Source organism: Marmota flaviventris, chromosome 2 (assembly GCF_047511675.1).
Source record: "Marmota flaviventris isolate mMarFla1 chromosome 2, mMarFla1.hap1, whole genome shotgun sequence".
Classification (NCBI taxonomy): Eukaryota; Metazoa; Chordata; class Mammalia; order Rodentia; family Sciuridae; genus Marmota; species Marmota flaviventris.
In genome coordinates, this window is record NC_092499.1 from 84,759,735 (window position 1) to 84,776,712 (window position 16,978).

Here is a 16,978-nt window from a genome sequence, read left to right on the forward strand (position 1 = left end):
TTCATCTTCATAAGAGCACATAGTTCAACATGTAGGTTCACTCAAAGCTCTTGGAACAATTTTAAGACTTAAACTCCTGTTCAATTTCATTTTCACAAATTTGCTTGGTAGGGATTAAACATTAGTGCTTTATCTTCATTATTCTTTTGATTTTCAAAAGGTAATTCATTCAGTGTTTCACACAAAATCTCAATTATCTTTCACAAAAGCATTACCCAGGATGGTTTAAGCTTCAGCTGAACTCTTCACACTGCAACATCATTGCTATTAAAATTGATCGCCTGACACAGTAATTACCACATTCAGGTAAAATGGTATGAACTGCTTGTTGGAACCATATAGATACATGTAAATTAACCCAACTTTATCAAAGATACCCTATAAAACACATATGAATAACAAATTATGTGTGAAGTTCTAATAGCTAATTATTTTTTATTATTGTTTATTGGGAGTGATAATACTTTGCATTTTAACTGAAAATTTAAATAGAAATTTCTCATAACTCTTTAATGCCTTAGGAAGTAGTTACATTGTTTGGATTAATATTGTTAGCATTTTGAACACTGTAGTATAGCAGAATAAATACTTACTTTGACCTTTTGTCACTAAGGCAAAATCATTTTTGAATCAACTTTTGTGATATAAAGTTATTTAGAGGCAATAGAAGAAACATCAGAATATGTGACTGCAAAATACTAAATTTCCATGAACAAAATATGTTTACATTCTATATGAAAGATTCAAGATAGATTTTAAAACTATGTTTGATGCCAGGCATGGTGGATTACACCTGTAATACCAGTGATTTGGGAGGGATCCTTGGCAGGAGAATTGCAAGCTGGAGGCCAGTCTCAGCACCTTAGCATGACCCTGTCTCAAAATCAAAAATTAAAAAGACTGGGGATGTAGCTTAGTGGTAAAGGATCCCTGGGTTTAATTCCCAGTACCCAAAACAAACAAGCAAAAACAAAAGTATGTTTGATGATTTAAAAAAAAAGTGAGTTACATTCATGAACCTTTATATCAAATATGCATTTTGTTAATGATTAGGAAAAGCAACATTAAAAAGGACTTCTTTTATATATAACTATAATGCACCAATTAAGATATTAATAATAACAACAATAGAATGATCACTAAAGTGGAGCAAACAGATCAGGGGAAGGGAGTTGGGTGGGAAAGGGAAAGTACTGGGGAATGTGAGTAATCAGTTTTTACGTAATATGTACATATACAAATACGGCATAATAAATTCTATTACTATGTATACTTATAATCCACCAATTAGAAGGCAGAACTTGTTGGACATTAAAAGAAAAGCAAAGTATAACACAACAGAAATAGAATCATTCATGAGTCAAGATCCTGATGAAAAGATATGACTTACCTTCATAGGTTACATCAACTAAATGATGCTTCCAGGTATCATGAGGAGGAACAGAAAGATAAAGTACAGAGGAAGCCCTCTTGCTTGTTACCACCTGCCTCTCTGGATTAATCCCCACTTGGTTTGTTATTCCTAATTTGTTATTTCTTTATTTCTCAGAGTTGTCTACTCTAATTGTATCTTGGCTGAGCAATCAGATTCAACCATCAATTCCTGTTACAATGTCACTTAACAGATTAAACTTTAATCTGTTTCTGAACCTGGTCTTGGAAACTGATCCTGAGCTTTAATTATGCCTAATTTAGGCAGCTTGGTTTTGATATCCCTGATAATGGAGTGTACCAAAACTATAATTAATCTGAAGCAATACTATCTACTGAAAGGATCTATCTCAGTAGGAAGGTGCAAGCCCTCCCTTCTCATGTCAGTTATCACCAATTAAAAAACAAAGGAAGACAGCAAATAGCTTACTTAATTGATGCAATTATTGCATTTGGAATCAAGGTAATTATAAAGAGAGAATATATAACATTCTCAGCATTAAATGAAAGAAAATGTGATTTTGGTGGATTCTATTAAATCAATAATCTCTAATTGACTAACATCATTTCATTCATTTATATAAAGCAAGACTCAACTGGGAGAGAATACATCTGATATGAACAGTTTTTAGTTTTAGACAGAATATGTCACTATTGCTCTTCTTTTTCTATGAACTGAAGCCACTATTTTTTTTCAAGGATGCCTGGTCTTTGTTTTCATTGTACATTGCTCTGAGTCCTAAAAGCAGGATCTGTCAGTTCATCTTTAAACTAACCCAGAAAATTAAGATCAATTGTGCCACAGCAAATACGCTTTCTAATTGGCTGCTGTCTTCCCCATTCCTTCTTAACACAAGTAATCAGTGCGTTACTACTTTTTCTATAAGTGAGGCATTTCCATTCCAAGTGCTTATCCACATCCCCCCCACACTTTTTTTTATTTTCTATATTGAGCTCATGCCTACTTACAACTTTAAAATGGCAGCTAAGTCTGGGTTGAACCTCTTTCCTGAGGCCAGTCTCCTGATGTGTGAGAGAACCTCAAAAGAAACACTCACCTAAAAAGAACTTCTTACTTCAAAAGAAAATTCCTTGTATTCTTTTGAGACTCAGAAATGGTCTTTGTTCTTTCCTCTCCTCTAATGAAACAACTGTGATAGGTTGGGGCCAAGACACTGTATACCATTCCAATTCAAACATATGGTCTCTGTATTCACTAAAGTATACACAGATAGTCCTGTAGACTCACACCTACCCTCACAGACATCTAGATGTGATTTCTGTGAAGCCAGTCCTTATACCCACAGTCAGTACTAGTTTTCTTCTTCATGTTCTTTAGTATTGTATTTATAGCCCTGTTATAACACATCTACTGTAATTGTGTGAGAGGTATTAGTTTTGTTCATCTTTGCCTATTCATGTGCCATCCCAATCTACCCCGGCTCAGTAGAGTACAATGGCTGGGATTAATTAGACATTAATAACTGTATAGTTAAACTTCGTCAAACACCTTTACATTTTCATATTAACTACTGAAATGATCAGAAATCCACACTAATTTTAATTACCTTCACATGAATACATACTTTTTCATACATATATAACACTGTCTCTTTCATGAGTAATACTTTAAAAAGTATGTGAAACAAAGCATGTAAACAAAATAATGGCAATTTAACAATATTTAATATGCATATTACATTTGATGTACATGTAAAGATTCATGCACACATAGATATCAATAATGCCATATAGTATTCCTAGCATAACAAAAATAAAGGTTAATGGATCTAAAAATTTAAATATAAGAAAAAGAGTTAATACATTTAAATAAATTCCCAGGTAATACAAAATCAATATGAGAAGGCAACTAAGTTAAAAGTCTTTGCTTCCTCCTCATGGGGAAATGCCTCAGTATGGTGCTCTGTACTGAATATATCTTGAGTAGGTAGCAAATATGAGTAGTTTGAGAAAGTGGAAAATGAATGGATAGTTTAAATTTTTTTTCTTTTAATATTTGTTTAGTTATCAATAGATTTTTATTTTATTTATTTATATGTGGTGCTGAGAATTGAACCCAGGGCCTCACACATGCTAGGTAAGCGCTCTACTACTGAGCCACAACCCCAGACCGAATGGATAGTTTTTTAACCATGTGATTTAGTGCTTCCTTCCTTCATTCATTCTTGTTTTCCTTTACCCCATATGTAACAACTTTGTAGCAGTGGTATAGTAATACTGACTATCCAAAGGAAAATACTGACATTCAAAATATCAATACTGACATTAAAAAGGATTATTCATCAACAGAGAAAATAAAGTGATTACTTTCTTTAATATACTTTAGGATTTAAGTTCTGATATATATGTATAAAGTAGTAATTTTTTAAGATTTGAGAACCTATAATTTCCCAGGAATTGTCCTCTTCTTTTAAAAGCTAGGCTGTAATTCTTTTCATCAGAGCTTCTAAGGAAAAAAAAAACTTATTTTCTGATCTAAAATTTGTATTTTAGAGGTTAGTGACTTTATATATTAATTAATATGAAAAGTGAATTATAAAAACGTGGAACCTTTTATAATTATGAAGGTTTATGAAACTGTCTTTCCTAGAAGATTTAAAAAATGTTAAAGTTCTGGAATCATTTCAATCTCTAAATTATTTCACTATACAACAAGGATTCAATCTGTGTTTAAAATATTCCTAATTATAATCAAATAATTTGGCATGTGAAAGTTTATTTAATATAAAATATATAAAGTAGAATATTCCTATAATAATCAAACAATTTTGCATATGGAAGATGTGGTCTTTTTCTTTTTTAAAATAAAAAAAAATTATTTGAATCAGACATTTGAAATATGAATCCTTATAAATAATTAGTTGTATGGTAACTAGGGCAGACCAGAATTTATTACATCAAACAAAAATTATTAAATTTTCCCCTAATGAATTTTGAATTACAAGAGCCATCATTATTAATGGTCCAATGTTGTTAGAAAGTTATCTTTTAATTGTATCATATGGAAAACTGTGTCTAAGTAAAATATCTTTCATTTATATATAATTTTAGAATGGATAATGCATGTTAACTTACATTTGATGCATATTAAGCAGGCATGATAAGGATAATTATATCTTAAAGGGGAGGAAAGATTTTGCACATAGTAAGAAAAATCCTTTTTCCATTGAACCAGGATAATCCTCAATATATAACCTCTAAATATAAAAGAGAATAATACATAAAAATATGTGAAACAAAGCATGTAAACAGAAATAATAATAAAATACAATTTAACAACACTTAATACTTATCAGTGCCTACTGTATGTTCTGAGAGTTCACATATAGAACAAGCACTGGAGGTGGTTGGCAGCACAAACCTTCAGAAAGGGAAAGCTCTATCAAAGTGGGCAGAAATAGGAAGGTGATTTAAAAGAAAGGAATCAAGTAAGAAAGAAATGAAGCTGAAGAGAGAGATAACCTATAAAGAAAAAAGAGGAAATAATATGCTTAAACATCAGAATTTGGTGATAAACTGACAAATGAATAAGAACAAAAAGGTAAGACTTCCTTTGTGTCTCAAGGCACATCTGTATGGTGGCACCTCTTACATATTGTTGATTTGTCTGTCCACCTCTCTTTCTACAGAAAGAACTCTTGCAGAGCAGGGAAACAGTTTGCAGTTTCACTTAAAAAATTTCCCTCAATAAATGATTATTTGGCTGCAATGAATAGTTCTATTTGGCATTAGACAGTTCTAATATACTTTCTCTGATACCTTTTCTTGAATAGCATGACAAGTTCCCCTCAAGACTTTGTCTCCATCAGGTTTAAGGGATGCAGATATCCACAAAATGGAGAGGTTGAAAAACATCCATTTTCTAGGTTTAAGTATTATGATAAGGTGCTGGGGTTGTGGCTCAGTGGTAAAGTGCTTGCACATGTGAGGTACTGGGTTTGATCCTCAGCACCACATAAAAATAAGCAAATAAAATAAAGGTTAAAAAAAAGAATGCTTAAAAAAAAGTACTATGATAAACAGATATTCTGGTTGTGAAGTAAAGCAATACATGTTTTATAATTATAGGACTTCAGTTTTTCAGGTAAATGGACAAAGTCTTATTCTTTGGATTTCTTCCTCTTAGTGTTCTCCCCTTGGAGAATTTTGCTAGTCTCATATTAGTAACTAAATGTATATCAAGTTTTCCATTATACTATAAATTCACCCTAGCATGTGGATGTCTTTCTTAAATAATCAAACAGTGCTATTTCATGGAAGTAATATCTCATGCATGTTTCATTTGTGAATCATTGTACGATCACCACAGTCAGTAGGATGATCTGGACATAATAGACACCTGATAAATATTTGCTAAATAAGTCATTATTATGTTGATTATTAATAGGAAAGAAAACAGGAAAAACATGAAAGTATACATGAATTTTGTACATGAATTTTTGTGATAAAAACATTTTGCTATATTCTATTAAATAAATATTTTTTTTTAGAAAATCTACCTCAAGCTGTCTTAATTTTCTTAATTTACTTCCTCTCTTATTAATATGTACAAAGAATTCAAATCTTATTGTTGAAAATACCAAAAACTGTCCATTCAGTCAAGCATAATTCAGATAGTCTTTTCTAAGAAGCATAAGAACTCAGGAAAAGGAGATAAAATGCTTTCTTAGCATATGACAAGAGTGACATAAATTAGAACATGGATAATAATGTAATAAATTGAAGAAAGCTCCTATTTTTCTGTATACTAATTTTAACAATTTATGGTAAATAAATCATACTACTTACCATAAATTGAACCTATTTAAAAACAAAGTTTACATGTAAAAATAAATACAAGTAACTGAAGAGAAATATTTAGTATGCTATTCTAACTTTTTAAAGCCAAAAATAAAAGGAAAAAGAGGATGGAGTTAATGGAACCCACAGGCTACTGATGTGGCAGTTTATCAAATGTTGCTGTAATGAAAGATAAATAATACAGGCAATTCACACTTCATGAAAGGATAAAAGTGTCAGTGTGTAGGTTCCAGTTTTACTGCAGGCCATAATCAGCAAGTAAACGAAAGTGCAATGTCTAAAAAGTTTATAGGCTTCTATGAAGGCCTCGTCTTGTCAGGTATTGATTTAAGTATTCAGACGACTTCACTGGTATTAAACAAATTGAGTGTTTGTGAACTTAGAGGACATGTTCTATTTCTCCCAACAAAAGTTGCCTCAAGCTTAATGTTAAGTTGCTTCTTCTATCACTTAAATTTAAGGAAAGGGCAAAAAACTTCTAAAATGATATCTTACACAATTATTTTCTTCTTAAATAGAGGGCAATCCAAAGTGAATGTTTCATATTCTCCACCTTCTCCACATACGTGGACTCCATATTTCTTAGAAAGCTGAAAATAGGAAGGGGGGGGGGGAAGTAATAGAAAACTTAAAATTAGACAGCAAAAATGCTCACTGAACTTGTATTATTTTGTACTAAAAAATCATGCAGGAAATTTTGATTGCAAAACAGACTGTAAGCTACAAGAAAATAATAAACTTTCTGCTTAAAATACATTTAAAATCACTTCAAACATTTTATCAAAAAGCATAGAATTTTTAATAGTCTCGAAATCTTTATAAAATAGTAAGGGACCAGTATTTTTCTTTGTAGTGTCAAAACTTAAAGATAGTATAAATTTTAGGCGTGAAACTAACTTTAGATTCAAAATGAGGCCAAGCTACTAAGTAGTAAATAATCTATACAGCCAAACTATGTTTTCTTTGTCTGTTGAACTTTAAGTATGAGGGGAAAATCTGCTGTTTTTGGAGAACTTCTCAGGAACACAGAGAAAAAAACCTAAGACCTTTCCTTAGGCCTGTGAACAAAAAAGAAGTTAAATCCCAGGGACATTGGAGGTTGAGACAGGAGGATGGTGAGTTCAAAGCCAGCCTCAGCAATGGTGAGGTGCTAAGCAACTCTTCGAGACCCTGTCTCTAAATAAAATACAAAATAGGGCTGGGGATATGGCTTAGTGGTTAAAAAAAAGAATGCTTTAAAAAAAAAGTACGATGATAAACAGATATTCTGGTTGTGAAGTAAAGCAATACATGTTTTATAATTATAGGACTTCAATAGGAGTTCTATCCCTGGTACCAAAAGAAGAAAAAAAAAGTCACATGCATCATGGTTATTATACTTGAGGCTATATAATAGTGTATTTGGAAAGTTCCAAGGCTATGAAAAAACAGTGAAGATCTAAAGCTGTAGGAAATCTTAAAAAGGTCTAAGTCCAAAAGAGATTGAGATAGCTTGTAAAGTTGTCTCCAACTTGAAATTAAAAGATAAGCAAAGAAGCAAAAAATCAATACAATTTATAATTTTCATTTAAACATAATCCATGTTACTGAACATGATACCCAGAATTTTTTAAAAAATCTCCTATTTGGTTGGTTCATGGTTGGTATCAATGCTGGGGAACATTCTCACCAGCTGTCATTGTCTTGAATCTTTCAGCTCCTGTGGGAAGTCTTTATTATTATGATTCCCTCTCCTTTATTCTGAATGTCACAGTTTTCCCTGCTTATAGCTTCTCCTTGCCTAATGTTCTTATAGCCAAAAGAAGAGTGATTTGTTTTGATGTATTACTGCCAGTGCTGGAACTGTTGCCTAAGTCTTCAGCTTTATACCCATAGTTAAATATTTATTTATTCATAGTTACATATTTATTTATCTGGTTATTTTTGAAGCTGTGATACTATTCTGAACTTATTAAAGTTCAACTATTGACTATATAGGCATAGGCTTTAGGGATTTAAAGCATGGGTCTAAGAGAATTCTACTTTTCTCATTAAGGATGAGTAGTTAGTTATATGAGGTATTAGAAAGGAAAAAAAAAAAAAAGGAAAACTGAAGAGGAGAAAACTGAATGATGTTTTCTATAAGAGCTCCCAAGAGCAAAGTAGATACATTTTTATCATGCTGGGTCATAAAGCAGTGACTTAGCAAGGCCAAATTGTGAGTTGGTTCTATGATTCCAAATAAGAGGAACAGATTACTTTATCATAGTAAATTGAATTAAATCTATATCTGCTTTGCAATAAAAATAAATAATAATGGATAAGAATTATAGGGGTGTTTCTCTGTTTTGTTAGCTAGTATCTACCCCTTCTGTTCATGGCCAATCTCTCATGCAAACTTTCAACTGAGTGAACCTTCTAATCTCACATTTATGACTTATTGCTAGCCTCTTTATGAGTCTACTTTATCATTATTAGTTTTCTTCTATTAGAAAATGCTTCATTGATTCTTTACATTATTTTTGTTATCCACAATCAAAGAATAACTGGATTTTTAAATTAAAGTTTGGGTAGCTATTGTGTCCTTAGTAGAAATTATGTAAGCTGTTATGTTAAACCAGCATTTACTCTATAAAAGGCTGATATATTCAAGATGGTATTCACTAAAATCTGGATGTACCCAGTGATATTTTCAGTTTATATAAAATATTTCTATTTAATTAATTCTTCAAAAAATACTTATTGAACAATGATTATTAGCTAGGCCTTGCTAGATGTTAAAGATCCAAGAATAAGCAAGACAACGGCACTTGAAGTTCACCAAATATATTTCAATACTACAAAATATGACATGACATGATGTTGCCTCGATAAATGAATATGTACAATTTCTTTTGCCTTTCTATCAATGATTCACCAGTAATGGACACACAGATTCCAAGTCAAGAAATCCAGATAAAGGGCATAGAGTTTTTAAGATTGAGAAACCAGTTAAGTATTGTTAAGACATCCTTATGATGTCTTTTGTAGCTCCTCTAACTCTACTAGCTTCAAGCCCTAATATACACAAGTACTGAGAGAAAAACTCACCTTTATTGGCTTACGTTTAGCCAGCTCGAGAGTGGTCATGAAAGAACCTCCCCAAGAAGCAAAGCCTATGCTAGCTATATTTTAAAGATTTGACTATTAAAAATCAAACCCTTGTATCACAAAAGTATGATTTATGCATGTGATGGAAAGTATCATTTTAGGTAAGTGAAGGACCCAGATACACATATTTCAGACACATTTAGGGTACAACCTTCAATTTACTTTTCTAAAACTTATAGGTCGATGTTACTAATATTTCATAGAAAACAACAACTTTATTTCTAAAACATCTCAGGTCTGTCTCTGGCTTCACCTTAAAATTGAAAATTAATGTATACTAGCACTCAAGCACTCCAAATGCAATTTTTGCAGTTCTCTTTGATAAGTTTTCCTATTAGCATAACTGCAATAAAAATACTAAAAATCTAGACTGTTTAGAACTTTAGCTTCTTCCTGAATTTTGAGATTCCATAATTTACATATATATAATAGCAATCTATAATAAAAAATAAATATTTTCATGTTGTCTATTCTTTTAAGAACTAATATTTTTAATGATTAAAATATATTTATGTTTTTTACTTAGTACTGTATATGAAAAGTGGAAGTTGAAAGCTATTCTCATCATTACAAAAATGTCGGATGGGTTATAAAATTGTGCTTTTATAACCCAGAGTGCTGAGAATGCAGTCATGTGGATGAACTAAATTACAGATTGGATAAGCCTTTCCTACATGAGTGAAATTCCATGTCTACTTTCTTAATTGGAGAACCAAGGGAAGAGATTCAAACCTCCATAGATTAAAGGATTATATCAATGTATATAGAAAGCGGCCAAACTTTTATGATCAGTGGACTCCTGTGATAAACTTTTAGAGTCATGAGAAGATCCATGGAATCTGTTTAGTCTGCTAGTTATTTACCACAAATCCTAATTGAGTGCATATAGTGACTACATGCAGTATGCTGGGGCTTGGACAAAAAGGAGATGAGGAACACCTGCTCATCAAATCTTTTCTATTAAATTTCCACTTCACCAAAGATTGGGGGCAGGGTAGGAAGACTGAAAAATTTCCTCTAGGGCTTGGAGGGGCTGAGAGTAGAAGCAGAACTGTCTGTAAAGTGGGCTGGGGGTTGGGTTCCCTAGACTCATTGAAGCTGAATTCCAAGCCCAGATGAAAAGAGAGTCCTAATCAAAGTAACTTCAAGAAGTGCATATTCAAATGAAATGCAACTAAGAACAGTCCCAGTTCAACTGGAGATGAGACTGAAGAGAATAAACATCCCAGACTAGCTGTCAGATGGAGAAAGGAATATGCCTTTTTCTAGGGTAAGGATTATTTACCTCAGTCTCTATCATTCTTTTTTATTCAATATATGACGGGAAATATAAAAGAGATGTTAAAACATGCAAAATGTGACCTATAATCAAAAGAAAAACCCAAAACAAAAGGAAATAGAAACAGACCTACAAAATAACCAAATGTTGAACTCAGTAGACAAGGACAAAACAATTATGTTGTAGTGCTTAATGGTAGAGGTAGACAAAATTCATTAAAGATGGTGATTGCAACAGAGATGAAAAATTGGAGGTAGATTCATCTAGTTCATTTAATGGCTGAAATACGTCTTGGGCAGGGGATCTGGGATAAGTTGCTTAACTTCTCTCAATTTATGTTTTCCTAGGTAATAGCTTTTGGGGACATTGTGAAGTTAAATAAGATATTATATACAAATCTCATAACAATACCTGGCATGCAGAAAGCACTCAATATATGTTATCTTCTGCCCATTAGATTATTTTGCCCTTCTCTTGGGTCTTTGGCTCTTTTATTTATTACCAATACTATTATCTATTACTTTTAGGCAAATGATTCTTAAAACTCCAAGCAAACAATCTCTCTCCAATATATTAAATCCCCCAAAATGTTTATCAAATGTTTTATTTGAAAGCATTAAATAAATAAAACAAAGTTCTTGGTATTTCCTCAAAACTTTATTTCTCTGTTCAAGTTCCCTGTTTGTAATAGTTAAATCAAGCTTAAAATATTAGAGAACTTTGTCCTTTCTTTCTGTATATAGCTTACATATAAAAATGATTAATTCATTTACTGAATCAACAAATATTTTCTCAGTACTTAATAAGTGCCAAATCTATTTGTACATTAAAGATATGGCAGTGAACAAGACAAAGTGCAAAATTTCTTTCATCCTAACACCCTGATGGCCACCCTGCATTTCAACCATTACAAAGATCTCATCTTCCTACTTTGTTTTCACCTCTCCCAAACTCTTTACATACTATCAACACAATAATTTTCCTTAACACTATATTATTGCAGTACTCATCTGCTTACTTTTGGTGGCTGACGATTGCCTATTCAGGTAAAAATCAAGATCCTTAAAACTGGTAATCAAATACTTCAGCCAATTCAAAAAAAAAAAAAAAAAACTTTAGTTGGCTTCAACAAACCCCAAAGACTAAATCTTATTAAATATAAAGTGATAAAAATAAATTCCAAGATGTACTCCCATAATGGCTGCACCAATCTGCAGTCCCACCAGCAATGTATGAGTGTACCTTTTTCTCCACATCCTCGCCAACACTTAGTGTTGTTTGTCTTCATAATAGCTGCCATTCTGACTGGAGTGAGATGATATCTTAGAGTAGTTTTGATTTGCATTTCTCTGATTGCTAGAGATGATGAGTATTTTTCATGTATGGTTGATTTATTGTATATCCTCTTCTGAGAAGTTCAGGTCCTTGGCCCATTTGTTGATTGGGTTATTTGGTTTTTTGGTGCTTAGCTTTTTGAGTTCTTTAAAAACTTAGAGATTAGTGCTCTATATGATGTGTGAGGGGTAAAAATTTGCTCCCAGGATGTAGGCTTTCTGTTCACCTCACAGATTGTTTCTTTTGCCGAGAAGAAACTTTTTAGCTTGACTCCATCCCATTTATTGATTCTTGGTTTTAATTCTTACTATAGGAGTCTTATTAAGGAAGTTGGGGCCTAATCCCACATGATGAAGATTTACAGAGTCTCTTGTTTAATTCCTAGGTCCTTGATTCATTTTGGGTTAAGTTTTGTGCATGGTGAGAGATATGGGTTTAATTTCATTTTGTTACATATGGATTTCCAGTTTTCCCAGCACCATTTGTTGAAGATACTATCTTTTCTCCAGTGCATGTTTCTCCATGACACCTTTGTCTAATATAATTGTAATTTTGTGGATTATTCTCTGTGTCCTCTATTCTGTACCATTGGTCTACCAGTATGTTTTGGTGCCAATACCATATTGGTTTTGTTACTATTGCTCTGTAGTATCATTTAAGCAATGCCACCTGCTTAACTCTTCCTGCTAAGGATTGCTTTAGCTATTCTGAGTCTCTTATTTTTCCAGATGAATTTCATGATTGCCTTTTCTATTTCTATGAGGGTTGCCATTGGGATTTTGATAAGAATTGCATTAAATCTGTATAGTGATTTTGGTAGTATGGTCATTTTGATAATATTAATTCTGCCTATCCAAGAGCAAGATAGATCTTTCCATCTTCTAAGGTCTTCTTTGATTTCTTTCTTTAGGGTTCTGTAATTTTCATTATATAGATCTTTCATCTCTTTTGTTGATTCGCAAGTATTTTATTTTATTTTATTTTTGAGGCTACTGAGAATGGGGATTCTTAAGAGAAAAATAATCCTAAGAAAGACAAATCATAGATAAATGATAATCATAGATAAATCAAAGATAAAGTAATCATTCTTCACTTCTAAGGTGATAATTTTAAGAACTTGAAGAAGTTTAAGATGCAATGGCTAATATTATTACATCGTTAATTTAGGTTAATACATATGTAAGACTGTAGATGTTGTTCTTTAACCTTGAAATTACATTCATAGGATTTTATATTAAGAAAATGATAATCAGAAATGTACATGAAGATTTATGAGAAAATGTCATAATTATAATAATTTAGAACCAATATTTCCAAAAAATGATAACTTGTAATCTCTTATGTAAATATCTAGCATATTATATGATGCAATATGTAACTATGACATGATACATTGAATATGAATATGTAGAATATGAATATGATGGGATCTACCCAGCCTCTAGTTAATGTATTTTTAAAATACACTTAGTTATATGAGAAAATGAACATGTATATCTGGGGAAAGAGATGACAAAAATGCATGTATGGTTATACTACTGGTGTGACTGAGCACAATGTACAGCCAGAGGAATGAGAAGTTATGCTCTATTTGCGTACAATGTGTCAAAATGCATTCTGTCATGTATAACTAATCAGAACAAATTAAAAAATTATATGTATAGTTGACTCCATAATGTAAGTAAAATCTGTATTAAGTATGCAACTACATGAATTTGCATATGAAAAAAACTCTCAGAAATATACTAACATGGAAATATACTAACATGGTAGCACTGTGCACCATGGGGCAGTTAGAACTGTATTTTTAATTTATTTTCCTACACTTTATTATATTTCAAATTATCAGCACATGGTAGGTATTTTTATTTTTCTATTTTTTAAAAATTCCCATTTATCTTCATTCCTTTCCCCCCCCCCCTTTTTTTTTCATTATACAGGCAGATTTTTAAAATATGTAATATATGTCTTTTATATCTTTATAAATATACTAGTACTTTGTGATGCCTGAATTCTTAAATTATTTATATGCTGATAGTTTTCACTCAGCACTATTGCTTCTTTAAGTCCTTCAAGTATACATTCCTACCAGCAGACTTATATTATATGATATACATCTACAGAATTTTAATATCTTCTGTTTCAGGAACTGATATCCATATTGCCTCCAATAACCCTACCACCATGAAAAATTAAACCTCATAAGACTATTTTTACTAATGTCCCTTTATAAACTAGTAGAATTGCTTTCTTAAAGGGGATAGTTACATTTAATCTAGGTATTTCAAAATTGTCCTCAGAATGGAATGGTTCCTGTCTATACACTAGAGGGGTTCTATAAACCAACTCCTGCCAACAATTGTCATTGGCTTTGTAATTAAAAAAAAATTTAGTTGTAGATGAACACAATATCTTTCTTTCTTTATTTTTATGTGATGCTGAGCATTGAACCTAGTGCCTCACACATGCAAGGCAAGCACTCTACCACTGAGCTATATAGCCCCAGCCCTGGCGTTGTAATTTTTGATAAACAGGTAAAAACTAACACCTCCTTTTTGCTTTAATTTGCATTTCCCTAATTACTAAACCAGTGAGCATCCTTCATATTCATATTAGCTTTTGAGACATTCTCTTCTGTATAGTGGTTCTCCATAGCTCTTGCCTATTTTTCTGTTAGGATTGTTATTTTATATGATAATATGTGTGAGTTAACAATCCCTTGACAGTTTTGAACCTTATTCTCATTACTACCCAGTATTTGATATATTTTGAAAAGCAGAAAAATTTCTATTTTTTTCTTCAGTAATCATAAACCTCATGACTGTAAATATTGTTAACATTTACTGAACAGTTAGAATGTGTCAGATACTGAACTAGGCACCTTATGTATCATTTCACTGTAATTACCATCATTTTACATATGAGAAACCACTTAAATTAATGTTTCAGGTAAGTAAAAGGCTTATGGGCATCCAGGCATAATGATGCTTTGCTGATCACCATCCCACACTGCCTTTTACTCCATGTGATCTGAATGAACTATAAAAAGGGCTTTTGAACTGGGCACAGTGGACATGTCTGAAATCCCAATGGCACAGAAAGATCACAAGTTCAAAGCCAGCCTCAGCAACCTAGTGAGGCCCAAAGCAACTTAGCAAGACACTGTCTCAAAATTAAAAAGATAAAAGGGGTTGGTGTTATGGCTCTATGGTAAAGCATCCATGGGTTCAATTCCTGGTACAAAAGAAAAAAGAAGCCCAAAGTTATCTTCTCTCTACCACTGCTACCACCAACCTGTCTATAATCTCACAAATATTAATTTTCACAAGGGAAACCATTACAATATATAAATATTCCTTTAATTAAAAATATTAACTCTTGGATATAGTAATACATTAAAACATTGACACAGCAGTAAAACTGACTTATTACAGTTAACTAGCAATGTCCACCTAAATTACACAAGAAGTACATAAGAGGCATCTTAGGGGCATGGAGGCTGGTGAACAAAATAGGTTAGGTTCTCCTATGTCTAACTCTTCCTCTAACCTATAAAAGTTCAAGGATTTTCTGTTTTTTTTTCTGTCTCTTGTCTGAGTATTCCTTATTATTCACAACATGTGTCAACAAGTTGAAAAATGAATATATGGTTAATCTTTTATCTGATTTAATGACATTAATCACATTCATAAAGATAAGAAGACATAGGCATTCCTTGCCATCTGATTTGTCTTAGATAATGATGGTAAATATAGAGTTGGAAGTAATAACTTAAACAAATCATACTCTCTAAATGCAGAAAGAAGAAAAAAGTTGGATAGGTGATTCATTCTACTTTTATATCCAAATCATCATGCTCTAGATACAACAGGTAACTGAGGCTCCTTTATGAATTTATACAAAAACAAAAGGTAAAAAGCAGAGAGAAAATGTGGGGAGTCTGAATTAAGACTGGGTTCTGTAAGATAATTGTTGTGAATAAGGTGAGAAACAAATTGCTGTATGTGTAAACATTTATTTAGCACTCACTTTATGGACAAATCACACACACACACACACACAAAAAAAAAAAAAAAAAAACACACATATATAATTTTTACTCCACAGAAGTCAGAGAAAAATTTAGAAGACAACACTCAGATAGTCTTGTATAATTCTCTATAACTCTCAGGATAAGAATTTCTGTTAAAAATACATAATTATCCATTAAAATCCTTCCCTCCCAGGGAGAACAACTTTTATAATCCTGATAAACTACTTGTCAAAATCAGCAAAGACAACCACAGCTATTTTCTACAACAAAATCTTTTCAAACATTGCTTATGTTCTATTCTCTCTCCTCTTTACTCCTGAAATTTTAATTTCATGTGTATGATGATCATATTTCCTCTATATCTTTTATATATTTTTTCCACTATTTTCCATCCTCTTTTCTCTTGTGCTTCAGTATAGATATTTTATTTTACCTTATCTTCCAGTCAGTCACTATTTGTACATACAGCTGTATCTCATCTACTAGAAAACTCATATATTTATGTTCTTAATATCTGATAGTTAATTTTTTCTAAATTTTTTTATTAGCTACACATGACATTACAATGATCTTGGCAATTCATACATTTGAATCACTGGGGTATAATTTCTCATTTTTCTAATTGTACAGATTGCAGAATCACACTGGTCATAGAGTCACCTATATACATACACCAATCATAATGTCTATCATATTCTGCTGCCCTTCCTATCCCCCCTACTCCTCCCCTCCCCTCCCATCATTTCTCTCTATCCAATCTAATGTGACACATTTTTTTCTTTTTCTCATCACAACATCATACATGCATTCTGTATAACAATGAGGTTCTCCTTCCATCTTCCATGCAACTCGCCTTCTCCCTCTTTTTTCTTCCCACCTCTCTTCCCTATTTAGTGGTAGTCTTCTTTTCATGCTCTTCCTCCCTATCCCATTTTGAGTCACCCCCCCCC

At 32.2% G+C, this 16,978-nt stretch overlaps 1 protein-coding gene across 1 annotated transcript in view; it reads right to left on the bottom strand.

Annotated features, from left to right (window-relative positions):
* Positions 1 to 16,978, bottom strand: part of Dph6 (diphthamine biosynthesis 6) — a 171,637-nt gene that overhangs the window by 3,076 nt on the left and 151,583 nt on the right. The window contains exon 7 of the mRNA XM_027925913.2: positions 6,748 to 6,842. Within this exon, the coding sequence (XP_027781714.1) occupies positions 6,748 to 6,842 (95 nt within the window). The remainder of the gene's footprint in view (positions 1 to 6,747; positions 6,843 to 16,978) is intronic.